General features: G+C 36.8%; 1 protein-coding gene across 1 annotated transcript in view; it reads left to right on the top strand.

The window, feature by feature from the left end:
• Positions 1-14783, top strand: part of TTC8 (tetratricopeptide repeat domain 8) — a 41573-nt gene that overhangs the window by 25599 nt on the left and 1191 nt on the right. The window contains exons 8-14 of the mRNA XM_054161932.1: positions 569-654; positions 2491-2578; positions 6381-6491; positions 8463-8602; positions 9804-9978; positions 11172-11294; positions 13056-13139. Of these exons, the coding sequence (XP_054017907.1) occupies positions 569-654; positions 2491-2578; positions 6381-6491; positions 8463-8602; positions 9804-9978; positions 11172-11294; positions 13056-13139 (807 nt within the window). The remainder of the gene's footprint in view (positions 1-568; positions 655-2490; positions 2579-6380; positions 6492-8462; positions 8603-9803; positions 9979-11171; positions 11295-13055; positions 13140-14783) is intronic.

Raw genomic sequence — 14783 nt, 5'->3', positions numbered from 1 at the left:
TCTTAAAATATCTCTTTCCTATGTATCATAAAATGTATCAAAAAGCTCCAACCAAACAACAACTTAACAGTTTTCAAAGGAAGAAGTAATTCTTACTGTACACATCTAAAAGTTCACCTAAGTGGAGGAAGCCTTATTAACAATGAGATGACAGTTCTACAGATTTTCTATCTGGCTGAACTGTTTATTTTAGTATATTTTTACTTGCTTTTAACAACTTTTAGTGCAAAAGGATGGGAAGCTTGGAGAAAATGTCTTGGCTTACACATGTCCTGTATGTTCTGAAGCTGCACTTCAGGAGTCTGATCAAATTAATTTTACATTTTTTCTTGAAATTGCTAGAAGTTGTTTGGATTACATGTTCTTATAGGGACAAATTATCCTTTCAGCTACTTTATGCACTAAGGTGTAAAAATAGTAAACATAAAAGCAGTCCCCACACCTCAAGTTCAACAGGACTTTTCATTCAAAATTTTCCCTTTACGAAAGCCTTCAGATTGTTCACTTCATGTCCTTTCTTGTAAACATTGATGGTACTAATGCTAACATCATGGGTTTGTTTTTGAAGGCTCTAGATTTGGCAGCCCTTGCCACTGAGCATGCACAATTCAAGGACTGGTGGTGGAAAGTCCAAATTGGGAAGTGCTACTATAGGTAAGCCAATGTTCATTTCTTTTGTAATCAGAGCGTGAGAGTGGGACCTGAACTTCTGGGTCTGCTGTGCACTGCAGAAATAGTTCAGTAAGTATTTAGAGGAGAGCACTGTGCTTACAGTTAGGTCTCCTTAAATATACTGAGATGATGTTAAACTGTTTCAGGTAAAGGCATCTACACTGACTACCTTGAAGTAACTGAAAGTTGCATATTCATGTTTGTTAATGTTTCAAAGTAATTGTTGGAGAACTGTTGTTAAACATGACCGCACAAAATTAACATTGCTATATTAGCTTGAGAAATTAAGTCAATAATTAATAAGGTCTTCAGATTGATAAAATAATAAAAAGTTTTTATTAAAAAGTTCTTAAAAAACCTGAAGCAATATCTGCAGTCTTTACAATTCTATAAGCATTTTTTTTCAGGAACAGTCTGATGATGCAGAGCAGTTAGCTCTTTAAAATTCCATGTTGCATCTTGGCTTGAAACCATTTCTTCTTTTTTGATGCCCAAATGAATGAAATTCTTCATTATCCTTAACCTTTATTTGACATTCATTAAAAGATTAAACTGAGTTTTATTTTATTTTAAGCTGTATTGTGTTGATCCTGGCTGGATGCCAGGTACCCACCAAAGCCACTCTATCACTCATCTCCTCAGCTGGACAAGGGAGAGAAAATATAATTAAAGGCTCTTGGGTCAAGATAAGGACACAGAGATTGCTTGCCAATTACCATCATGGGCAAAACAGACTCAGCTTGGGGGCAAAATTAATTTAATTTATTGCCAATCAAAATAGAATGAGAAATTAGCACCTTTCCTCCAGCCTTCCCTGCTTCATGGGCTCCCCTTCACTCCTGAATTAGCTACCTTCTCCTCCTACAATGGCACAGGTGGATGGAAAATGCAACTTGTTAGTTTTTTACACATCGTTTCTGTCACTACTTCCTTCTTCGGGAGTGTACTTATCACATTCTTCCCCTGTTCCAGTGTGGGGTCCCTCTTATGGGAGACAGTTCTCCATAAACCTCTCCAGTGTGAGTCATGCTTACAGGCTACAGTTCTTCATTGCCTGCTCCAGCGTGGGTCCTTTCCACAGACTGTAGAGCTTCAGGAACAGACTGCTCCAGCATGAGTCTCCTGCAGGGTCACAGGTCATGTCAGCAAACCTGCTCCAGTATGGGCTTCTCTCTGCAAGGGTCCACAAGTCCTGCCAAGAGCCTGATCCAGTGTGGGCTTCCCACAAGGTTCTAGCCTTCTTCAGGGGCATCTGCCTGCTCCATTGTAGGGTTATCCACAGGCTTCAAGTGGATATGTGCTCCACCAATGTGCTAAAGGGGTGTGGACTCTCACACCGTCATCATCATCACAGGCTGCAGGGGAATCTCTGCTCTTTCACTTGGAGCACTTCCTCCCCGTTTATCTTCACTGACTTTGTCTGCAGAGTTGTTTCTCTCAGATGTTCTCACTCCTCTCTCTAGCTGCAGTTCCTCCTCTTCCTAAATATGTAGCCGCAGAGGCACTACTGCCATCACTTGATGGACCTGGCCTTTGTAGTGGCCTATCCATGTTGTATCTACCTGGCATTGTCTCTATTGAACACAAGGGAAACTTTAGAAGCTTCTCACAGAAGCCACCCTGTAGCCTTTTTTTGTAGTTTTGAGTAGTCGTCTTCAATATATTTAGAAGCATGGGTTAATGTGGTCACAAATCTATGACTTTGAAGTATGCTTTTAGTAACTTTGTGTTTGATTTACTGCGCGCTGCTTCATTATTTAACAAGCATTTCCAAACCAAGAAACCAACACCTTGTATACCGCTCTATTGTCTCTTCAGGTTAGGATTATTTCGCGAAGCCGAGAAACAATTTAAGTCAGCTCTCAAGCAGCAAGACATGGTTGATACAATCTTGTATTTGGCAAAAGTAAGTCATAGATTTGCTTGTTTAAGAATCAAGTGGAATTCCATACTATCACTATTCCATACACCAGAACAGATGAATATTGAGCTTGGTACACCCTTAAGTTTAATCATGTGTGATTTCCATATATAGACCTGAGGCAATACATGCTAACAGTTGAAGTCTATAGTTTACAAAAAAACCCAAACACCTCTGTTACTATATTCTGTGTTCTAAACTCCAATGAGGACTAGAGGGCTAAAGAATTATTTGAGTTCCAGTATGAAGAACAATGTAGTTATATATGGTCTCCTGTGAAAATAAATCAGTGAAAAGTGAAGCTCAAAATCCTCGTTTCGCAAGCAAAATCAAAACAAAGTGAGCTTAAAGGCAGCAGAGACTTTGAAAAAGAGTGTGTTGTCAAAATAAAGGCACTAAAAGTTTTAAAAGGCCAAGTAGAACAGCTAAGCATCAGATTTACTTGTGTACCAAAGTATGCATCAGTTTCTAAATATTTTTTCTAAGACATTCCAGACAAGGTGGCCTGTGAGAAATTTGAACTATTTTTGTTCTTCTTGTGCTAGAAAGATTAAATCAGTTGCTCTTTAAAAGCTCTCTTTAAGCCGGCTGTCACAGGCCTATCCAAAAGTGGATAGATATAGTTACTCATTATTATATGTGCTTTACCTTTACGTTTCTTGATCAGCTTACACTTTGTATTTAAACTATTATCCTAGATGTCTGGAGACTCATCTTCAACATAGCAGTTGGAGTTAGTTTACTCAACTGAGCTTAATAATTTTAGATTTCCAGCACTAGTTGATGTCATTCTGTAAAATACATGAGCTACACAGACTGATTAAATTGGCAGAGTAACTGGATTAACAAACAATGTTTCTTTCTTTATGGGAGATATACATCCTCCCTGCATCATTATTAACTCAAGTAGGAGCTGCCTTTGAACTTCTACCTCCCACTCCACAGACCAGCTCACTTAGGTGTAAAGCATCTCACAACATGATTTAGTGACTGTGGGTGGACAGGCTATAGAGCAGGGCACTGAGATAAAGCTCAATATGACAGTACTGAAAAGATAAGATTTGAGTTAAACAGCCATTAAAAACAACAAAGAACTGTGTCAAGTTCTATGCAAACAGACCAATACTACAGTACCAATTAGATTTTGTTTATATTCATTTTTTTAACAGCTATCTAGTTTTTTATAAAGTATTTTCCAGAAAGCTCTGTCTTGCAATGTTAATTTATGAATAGATTGAAAAAAAAATGTCTTTAAAGAATTGAAGGCTGATGAGAAGTTACAAAATACTTTGTGACCCAGAAGAGCTGGAAATGGCATTTTTTACCGGAGAGAAGAGACTTACAAAATGAAAATGGAGCTATTCTGTGTTTAGCATCGAGAACTTAATGACGACAGCTTTAGTATCCTTAAAGAGCATGTCTCACCCAAAGCAGCTGTGAGTAGGTAGAAGTTGTCCCACATGGCTTTTAAGGTCTTTTGATACTCATCTGGACAGCAGCTCTACAATCTATAGAGATTCTGGACAGTGTGATATGCCATTGGATATAGAAATTGGATAGCAGAGTACCGTGGATGTGTTGCCTTAGTGTATTATTTGCACAGTATCTGTAGCAAGTACATCTTTGGTGTGAACATCCAGATGAAGCAATAGAGCAGACCTAAGTCATAATCAGAAAATATACTTCAGCAACAAGCCAAAAAAACTTTTCAAAAGACCAGACGTAACAGAGCTTCCTATCCTCCATTTGTTGTATTTGTTACCCTAAGAATGAGAAGACAGCTGTGCTTCATAGCTGGATCAGTCAAAAATTAATCAAGCAAGGAAAACAAACCTCAGTTTAAAGAAAATACAAGATTGTTTGTAGGTATGGCAGTGTGTACTGGCTTACTATACGTATTTAGCACAAATTGTATAAGTCATTCATATAGGTGATACTTAGGAGTGAAACAAGAAGTCAAAGTTCTTCTTAATTAAACTGTAACCAGCTGTTATGTATTCTTTCTGTGTACTTCCCACTGAAGCTCTTGATATATTAATTTTTTTGTAGAAAACTTTCTAGAAACAATAAGAACCTTGACAGTCACAACTGAAACAATTAGATGTGGTGCTGAAGGACATTGTTTAGCACCAGACTTGGTTGTGTTAGATAATGGTTGGACTCAATGATCTTAAAGGTCTTTTCCAACCAAAACTATCTGATAATTTTATGATTCTCTGAATTTAGTTTAAAATTTAATACAGACATGAAATTCATGAAAAAACAATGCATAGTTTAAAAACTATAGCAAATTACTTGAAATCTGGTTTAGACAGGGCAGCAAGCCCAGATAGAGTGCATTAGGAATAAACTGTTAATTTAAAGCATGTTCATTGATGGTATTACTAGTGCAGTCCTAGTCTACCAAGGACCACACCCCTGGAAAAAAAACCAACCCTCACTCTTTTATTGCTTTTCCCAAGAAGGCATTTGTCTTCTAGCTTGATAAAAGAACTGACATTAGCAAAATGACTGGAGAAAAGTGCCTGTGGGTTTGGGGTTTTGTTTGTTTGTTTGTTTTGGTGTGGTTGGGTTTTTTTGTTGTGGTTTTTTTTTTTTCTTCCTGTTTGTCAGCAATCAACTCAAAATGGCAGTCCCTTTATTAGGAAGGCTTTCACAGTCCACACCTCTGACAATTAATAATGTCACTTCAGTGATCATAGGAAATAATTATTTGCAAATGTCTACAGAATTATATATCTATAGGGATAAGAATTAATACTTTATGGCTTTAATTTCTTTTTTTACTATGGGCACTTGAAAGTCCATGATGCTCAAGTGCAGAAGCAGATAATATCTGGAGGTTTCTCAGGTGCTCAGTTAAACATAACTTTTCCTACACTGCATTGCAAAATGTGTCAGCATACCGGTCACTGATTCTTTCCCTTTCTTAGTCATATCAAGCATTAGTACTATTTAATGCAATATTTGTAATGTTTCTCCAACAGGACCACTCAGAATACTCCCATTTTTCAGTGGGAAACAGATGTATCAGTCTAGCCATCTAGTTTCCAAAAAGAAGTGTTAAGGGCTTTTTCTTTTGCTGTAGCTGTATTTACCATACCCCACCCAGAAGGGCTTTACAAGTCTGCTCTGACAGATGCAGAGGTGGTCTCTATGAGCTCTCTATCAGGTGGTCTCTATATGTTGATGTCCTCTATCCAATTCTTACACAAAAGTATTGACAGTACAAATTGTCATAATTAACACAGAAGCCGCATCACAGAGACCAAACTGCTCTCGTTCTGTTACAGGATTTTTTTGTTTGTGACAGAGGAGGTTGGCAGAGCAGTAAGTAAATCTGAAAGTCTCAGTGCAGTTCAGTCTTGACTAAGTAAAGTATTTTGGTATTCCAGCACTGTAAACCTGAAGGTACAGTTCTTTCAAGCCTAAACATAAACTTTTAAAAATACAGTAAGACAGGCAAATATTCAAGGTACCAGTGATACCAGTGTCAAAGTATATTATGTTGATGCAATGATAAATAGCAATTTCCTTCTTTGATTTATAAGTAATGTCCAGATGAATTAATAATGTCTAGATGATATGCATGTAATTTTAATTATCTTCACTACAGAGGTTTACTGAGTATTTAGTCCTTTATTTCCCTGGTATTATTCACCATCTCGGCTAATGGTTTACTGCATAAAGGGAGGTGTCATCCCTTTTATTTGTCTCCTTTGTTAAACAGCAGTAGAAGTATAAAAGTCAGATGTTTGACATTTATATTTGCTCTCCATCTGCGTAGGTGTATTTGCGCTTGGATCAGCCTGTAACAGCTATGAACCTTTTCAAGCAAGGGTTAGATCGATTTCCTGGAGAAGTAACTCTTATTTGTGGAATTGCCAGAATCCATGAGGTATGCACTCACTATGCAGTCCCTGTTGTGATCAAGGTTAGCTGTCTGAGCAAGGAAAAAGAGCTAATGGTTGAATATAAGGTCATAAAAAAGTCAGCTATGCTGATTTTTGGTATTGCTAATGCAAAACAGGTAACAGTACACAAAGATACCAAAATTATGTCAGGGGTGCCTTGGAGTCTTCCTTGCTTCGCTGGTTAATCACCCTTGTGAAATCCTGTTTACCCTTGACACTCAGAAGTAAGTCCATTTTAAGTCAAGAGGTCCAGATGTTGTCCATGTAGCTAGGTCTAGTTTATATGTTTCATTATACTAAGACTGCTTAAGTCACTCTGCCATCAGGATTAAAAGCAAAACAGTCCAGTTGATGATGTTGTCTTTATTAGCACTATGTGTTACTGTTGTTTTTTTTAAACCAGAGAACAGTTCTTGTGAACACTGGAATGTGAATATTTTTTAGTTTAGGAAGTAGATGTTATTTCAAGTAGGTTTAATTTTAGTTCCAGTTTAGCTTGGTAACTGTGTATTTTGTATTTTAAAAGTATGTATTTTCAAGTGAAACGGTGAACTTAATACTGTTTTTCACTGACAGTTGGTAATGCTGCTATTCCAGGACAAATATTTTAAAGTCATGAATTTTTTATTTATTTTGTCTACATTCATACTTGGCATTCTTTCCTGTTCTCATCATTCCCATCTAACCCCTAAGCATTAATCCATTTTCATATTAAATCCTTTCTGTCCTTCAGCAAGAATAAAACATCTGCATAATTTTTGGAGGCTTTTCTTTCTGAATTGTTAAACAGTTTTTAATATGGATATTATTTTGCAGAATCACACATAACATTGCATAGCCCTTTAAGGAATTATTAAAGAGCAGCATATAGTTCACAAGATCTAGTTTTGCACTGACACCTGAGTGCAGGATTATAGCTTCATTAGCAAAGATTTGTACTGCAGCACAGGGCTGTTCTCATTACGTAAACTCTCAAGTGAAGTATACGCATCAAGCAGCTTAGTCAGAGCTTTTCTTCTCTGTCACTACCTTTTGACAGTAGGAAGAGTTGTAGACCTTTTTTGGGTTTTAAATAAATTTTTCCATGGCTAAACATGCTGCTGAGGTTAAATAAAAGCACATTCTTTAAACGAGTTGAAAGTACAGTGTATCTGCAGCACACAGCACTTCTTAAAACAGAAGTGTACTTTGATCTTTTAAATTATTTTCTTCTGATATGGGTTAGAGTCTTCTCATGATTTGCAGGCCTCAGATACAGTGTGATGTTGTTTACAGTAATGAATTCACCTTAATTCATCTTCCAAGTAGCTTACATCCAAGCCTGTATTTTTATACAATATCGTTCTCTTAACTGGCATATTCTAGCTAGTACAAGCTTAGGTAATAAATGCATAGTTCCTGTTCTCAAAGGCATGTAGTAATTCTTCATATACAATTATATTCTCATTTGTGTTCAGAACAATTCATGAGATGACTTCCAAAGCATTGAAAATAATGTAGACATTGACTGAGGATACGTCTGTGCCATGTTACCGTACTGGGAAACTAACTGCACAGTGCTGTGTATCAAAAGACATTGTGCTAAAAGCAGCAAATAACCATTGCACATGCAAGCTTCTGAGCAATCTCTTTTTCTAAGAAATAATAATAAAAATTAATTTTTTTTTTGGGGTCACTGTGGCATAGACTTAATGACAGGTACAGCTAGCACTGGTAAATATGCATTCTTCATGCATTTGTGTGTTGCTTGTGAAGATGCCAGACAGTGACGTTGCATTGTACTATCAGAGAACCATAAGAGCATACACAATTAATCTCAGTTAAGTAGTATACAGGGCATAGATAAAGCATCCAGCAGATTGATATTTTAATAAGCTTTATGATAAAAACCAGTGATAAAAAGTAGGATTAATCTGATATTTATTTTTTTGTTTGTTTTTTATCCTGTTGTTTAGGAAATGAACAATATCTCCTCGGCTGCAGAGTACTATAAAGAGGTCTTAAAACAAGACAATACTCACGTGGAAGCCATTGCTTGCATTGGCAGTAACCATTTTTATTCAGACCAACCTGAGATAGCTCTGCGGTTTTATAGGTATCTACACTTGTGGGACAGGGGAGGGAACTGAAGATGTGGGAAAGTAATATGAAGCACTGAATTCTGTGATGCAGAAAAAGGACATTAGGAGATTGGCATGAGAGAGTGATTAAGCATTTGGACAAAAATCACCAGAAAATCAGCATATCAACTTATGTATCTTATCAGTCAGTAATAATTACATCTCTCTCTTAACATGAGTATGTAGAAGTATCAACAAAGATTATCAAGCTAGTTATTATTTGATTAATAAACAATTATCTTTTGCAACATGAGGCAGTTTAAGAACACTGAACCATACTCTCAACTCTAGTTGTATCCCGAAGGCACATGGGCTTCCTCTTCAGCCCTTTGAAAAAGACTTCACCTGAAGACATGAGCAGTTGTGACCAAAAAAATCCCTTGTTTGAATGTGGATTCCCATAGATTTTACTCAAAGTAATGGTGTTAAACAACACTCCTTGCTTTTTATTTCAGTGGAACTGGAGTGCAAAGGATCTGACTCCTGTTCTTAAGTCTAAGAGCAGATTAAGTCAGTATAAGCACTACCATCTCATTTCTGTTGGACCTGAGCACTTTCATGTTTTGTACGTTCTAAGGTCAGAAGCTCACAGTCATGCTATGGACAGCAGCCCTCTTTTTCCCTAGCTCTCTTGGCATATCTGTTTTTCCTATAAATATTAACAAACAGGATTTTTATAAGACATCTCCATTCTAAAAGAACACATTAAACAATATCAGTTTGAATCAAAATCTGAGTTAAGCTTCAGCTGTAAGACTAATGTAGATTCACATGCTATGTGTAATAGTGCTGATTAAAGCAATGCTGAAGGAAAGGAAGCTGGCAAAAAAAAGGAAGCCTGAAGAGTCACAAAAAGTAGCTGCAGCAAATCACAGCTTGATTGAGGTTGAAGGAGCGGAAGAAGGAAATGGAAAATGTCCACATACAGCTCTGTCTTATGTGACACAGTCAAGAAGACAAAAGTTACCTAATTTAAACAAAGACTGTTTTGCATAGCTTGGATTCTACTATCAAAAGTGCCCTGCACTACCCTTTACTAAGTTTAAGACTACAACACTTGGTTATTGCACACTTTCAGGAGAGGGAGAAAGGAGAAGAAAACTTTGTCATTTAAAATAGAATTCATATTCTAAAAGAATATTAAAGAAACTAATTATTTATTTCCTTTCAATCTAGACGGCTCCTGCAGATGGGTGTTTATAACTGCCAACTTTTTAACAATCTGGGTCTCTGTTGCTTCTATGCCCAGCAATATGATATGACACTGTCTTCATTTGAACGTGCACTGTTTCTGGCTGAAAACGAAGAGGAGACAGCAGATGTGTGGTACAACCTGGGACATGTGGCGGTGGTATGAAAAATATTCACAACTTTTCTGAATAAGTACAATTACTCAAAACCTGGAAAAAGAATAGGCAGAAGTCATTGCCCTACTTTGAAATAGCATGCAGGAGAGAGTACACTGTAGATTAGTGGCTTATTTGCACTTCACTAGAGAGGAAGAGGCAAAACAATAAAGTTCTGTACACATTCAGAGAGTATGACTTTTAACTGCTAAAAGATACTCCCTTCCCACCATCTTTAACCCTCCCTTCTTTCTAAAATGTTGCAACATACACCTGCCCTTGAAGCCCTTTGCTGCAATACAGGCTAACCTGTAAAAATTCAAGATATTTTTCTCTGATTGTTACTTGTGTTACATGCAGCATTAGACTGGTTCTGTTGTCATAAAAACAGACATTCAGCGGCATGCAGCAGACACTACAGCACATACATGTCATAGTTGAGAAGGCAAGTTCCTCTGACAGGTAGCTCTAGAAATATTGTGTAGTTGTGTGATAAAGTGTGTTCAATTTCTACGCTAACTTGCATTCATTACACATTTTTGCAGATGTTTTTCCAGAAGTTATGTTGGATTTCTGTTTGGCTTTGTGCCCAGTAGGTTACTGAATAAAGTTTTAGACAGCTTTCTGTCATGAGTTGTCTTCAGATCCTGACTATGATTTAACTTAAGTCAAAGAGAAACTGAACTGTCCATCTTGGTTTCACTGCAGTAAACACATTAATTTATACTGCATAAAATACTGATTTTTGGACTGATATGCCTACATTTTTTCAGCTCCATACAAAGAAATTAATACCCCTTATTTTTTTATTTTCTCAAAACTAGACTTATATGTGGTGTTTTTTATAATTGATGTAGAGAGAGAGTGACAGTTATGACTTCACATTTGGAGACATCTTTTTTTCTTGCTTTACTGTAGACAGTAGCAGATACTCTAGATTTTAACAGTAATTTAAAAGCTACATTAGATTAAGTGCATATCTCTTGGAGCATGGAAGTTTGTGCTAGAGAAAAATGATTCTGTTTGGAGGGAGAGTAGGATGGTATGGAAAGAAGGCACATATGGTTCTTACCAGTGTGCTTTTATTGTAATTTTTATTCCATACTAGTACATATGGAGGAAAAGATATTCCAGACAACAAAACAGATGCATGTTGTTTCCAATTGTTTCACAAATTACAATATAGTTTTACTTCTAGGGAATAGGAGACCTGAATCTGGCTTACCAGTGTTTTAAGCTCACATTAGTCAACAATAATGACTATGCTGAAGCTTACAACAACTTGGCTGTGCTGGAAATGCAAAAAGGTCACATTGAACAGGTAGGTGTTCAACCTCATCCTAAGCAGAATGCTTCCTTTTGCCCCTTTGTACTTACAAACCATGTCATTTGCCTGAGGTGGAGGTAGCATATGAACTTGTAGTTTACTATTACAGGCAGAAAATGTGGATAACTTTTATGCATGTTCCAGTGTGACCTCCACTTGTCATGCTGTCTCCCATTAGGCTCTTCATTCTTAGGCATGTCCAAGTAGTTCATCAAAGACAAACAAAGTTTACAGTGGCTTTGCAGTTATGAGATCTTTGTTCTAAATTGATACCCAGACAAAAACCTAGTATTCTGTGATTCACTTGAATGACAACTTTTACTGTAGACTTAGGTAATCAGATCAGATCTAAAAGATATTTTCAACAAGGGTACTTCAGAGTTTTGTCCCAAAGCAGCAGGTTCCTGATCAATACTTTCGCATCAGTAAACTTGATGATTTGTCTTAGCAAATGTGAGTATACCAAGTTTGTATTGTGCTGGGGTGTATAATTGGCATGCACAGGGGATTTGATGCATTCAGGCTTTTATATGAAGGCAGGGGAAATCAATATGCATTTATTGGACTAGCATGGGCTTGTTTTAACCCTTATGGAAGTAAGCCTATTTTGAAAGATTCATGTATACATCAGAGTGATAGATTGATACAAAGACTTGTAAATACCTTTCTAAAGAGCAAATTCTCAAAGTTAACTTTATTCAGATAGCCTATCAATTACCATGGGAACACTGAAACAAACACAGCACTGGATCTTTCAGATGACAAGTAAAATATGGGTTTAGTTTCAGTTCCACAATCAGTACTTTTACAGACTTCTAATTCCTAAGTAAATCCAGTTGTGGAGGTTGTGGTGGCCATTAATTAGTACTGCAGAGCCTTTCCATTGTAACTGTTTCCTGTCTGTTTTAGTCTTCAGGTTAAAATTTTCTGTTTTCTTCGTGTATAGTTAAAAATCAGGATCATTATGGCAATAAAATCATGCACAGAAGGCTAAAAATGTGAAGATATTTTGCTTACTCTGTATTTTATTTTATCTTACATTTTTCTTCCATAAGTATTGCTGCCTGTACTCAGAGTTGCCAGGTTTCGGCAGTGTTAGTAACTTCCTAATTCTACCTTCCCAAACAGTTTACATATACTTTTTTGGTTTTATTCCCACTTTATGGATAGCTTTTTGTTTTAAAAATACTTGGTTTTGGTTTTTTCCTCCAAAATTCCCCATCTTTAATACAAGTATTCACAGGACCTTAATTTTGTGTTGGATTTACAGTATGAAAATGTGTACTCTGATAATTAATTATTTATTAGTTTTTAAAGCTACTGTTTTGCTAGTCAGAGAAAAAAAAGTTATTACATTTCTTGAACATCAAAACTTGCATTTTAATGTCTTCAGGGGTGCTGAAGACAGTGCTGTCAGTGATAACATATAAATACAATGGGATGGGACTTTAAACATATTTTTTTAATTAGTATAGCCTGTTCAGTCTTTAGAATTGAACTGCTTAGTTGAGTAAGTTGCAACATGTTTTTTCTGACTCTACCAAAAGTCTTATTCACTACAATGCTATTAAACTGTATTGTTCCTAAATGTGCACTGGTATAACTCATACGTAGTTGAAGATGGCTTATTTAGGGAAGGCCTAGTAAAGAAAACACATGATGATTTCTTTTAAGAATGGTGAGAACTGCATTTAGATTCTTGTAACTTATCCCCTCACAGATTTTGTTTGTTTGTTTTTTTCTTTCTCTGTGTAGGCAAGAGCTTTGCTGCAAACTGCTTCATCTTTAGCACCTCATATGTATGAACCCCATTTCAATTTTGCAATACTCTCAGAGAAGGTAATGCAATACACTATCCTACTCTAACTTGGTGGGTAAGTTGGGGATTTATTATTACTGAGAATTCCAAACAGGTAAGGGAAAAGACGAGAGAGTGCATAAACTCAAGAAAAACTGAAGTTGCATACTGATTTTAATACCCAGAGGCTTTGGGTGTGGAAGCAGTCATTCAGATGTTTGCTTTCAGAGTAAGTGAGGTCATCTAGCTACAACATAATCTTGTAACTTTTCAAATGCCCAGATGATGAACAATGTGTTAACAATTCTACACATAGTCTTTGGACTCCTTGGCTTTTTCAGAATACAAAGTGAAATAGTATTATGTGATTTATCAGTAATTTCAGGAATAATATCATTCATTTGTCCTGTGATCTCCAAAGAAAAGGCTCTTCTTCAGCTTTACAACCTCTGAGTTTTGTGTGTTAATAATTTCTTTCATAAAGAAATTATTACTCTTTCATAAAGAGTATCTCAGACACTGAATTAAGTGTCCAGCATTGCTGTTAATAAGGAGAAACTTGTACAAGTCCTTACATATTTCACAAGAAAAAATTGCTCCTTTTCTTGTGCCTCCACCTTCAAGATACTCTTATGAGTCTGTGTTGTGTGGGCAGCCAAGCTCCTACAGATACCAAAGTACATGTGTCAAGGAAAGAACAACCCATTAATTTGTAAGCATATCTTATCCATTGTGAAACATAAAATGGTGTTGAATAATGGCATTTTATACTTACCAAATACAGTGTAAATCCTAGTCTGCAAATGTCTTGTTCCTTAGCTTTTGCACAAAGAGTGTGCTTGTGTTGGAGAAAACAGGTGACCAGATCAGCTAGCTGGTGATGCAGTGTGGTGATGCAACCTTTGGATTCAGTGTAAGGCTAGCAGTTACAAAACATAACTTCTCTGTCCAGGACCAGAGAAGGGTTTCTTCCCTTTCAGAGAATTCTTCCTGCACAAAGCTCTTTGTTGACTGATGCATAGGCAACAGAGGCCTCCTGCTTACACTTTTCACCTGGGATTTATCACTTTTAGTAGATGTGGTGTTCCCAAACATTTGTGGTTTGGTGGTTGGTTTTTTTTTCTGAGATACTTTTCTTAATTATGCTTCCTCCTTCTAAAAAACATGGCTATTTAGCAAAAAGTCAAGTTTGGTACATAGAAAACGGTGTGGAAACACCTCTAATAGCAGAGGAGTAATGTCAGCTCTCCAACACTCTTGCGCCTCTCTCAGAAAGAAGCAGGTAATCACACGGTGTTGCAGCTTTTACAGAGGCCTGACTGATTGTGTTTGGCCTGTGCATACAACAACACTTCAATGGAGCTTGAAAACAAATCTTCTCTTTTTTATTTCTCCCTTCTTCAAGCACTGAGCATATTGTACCTGGCTAACTCTTCTCCAAGAAATCAAGTGGAATGGGATGTAAAGTTACTGTCTTGAAGCATCACTCCTATTACATTTCTTTTTCTTCTCATGTCTTGATGTAAGAGGAACATAACCTTGAGTTCAGAAACCCCATTACTGACCTGATTTATTTGTTCACTCTCAGGACCAGCTGTGTTTAAACTTTTGTGAGCATCAGAAATGTACTGCACAGAACACATGTGGTAATGGTTGCAATAAGCAGCATGAGCAATCTGGCAGTG

Source organism: Dryobates pubescens, chromosome 5, assembly GCF_014839835.1.
Source record: "Dryobates pubescens isolate bDryPub1 chromosome 5, bDryPub1.pri, whole genome shotgun sequence".
Lineage (NCBI taxonomy): Eukaryota > Metazoa > Chordata > Aves > Piciformes > Picidae > Dryobates > Dryobates pubescens.
Note: the sequence above shows the minus strand (reverse complement) of the source record. Positions and strands in the feature narration are given on the sequence as shown.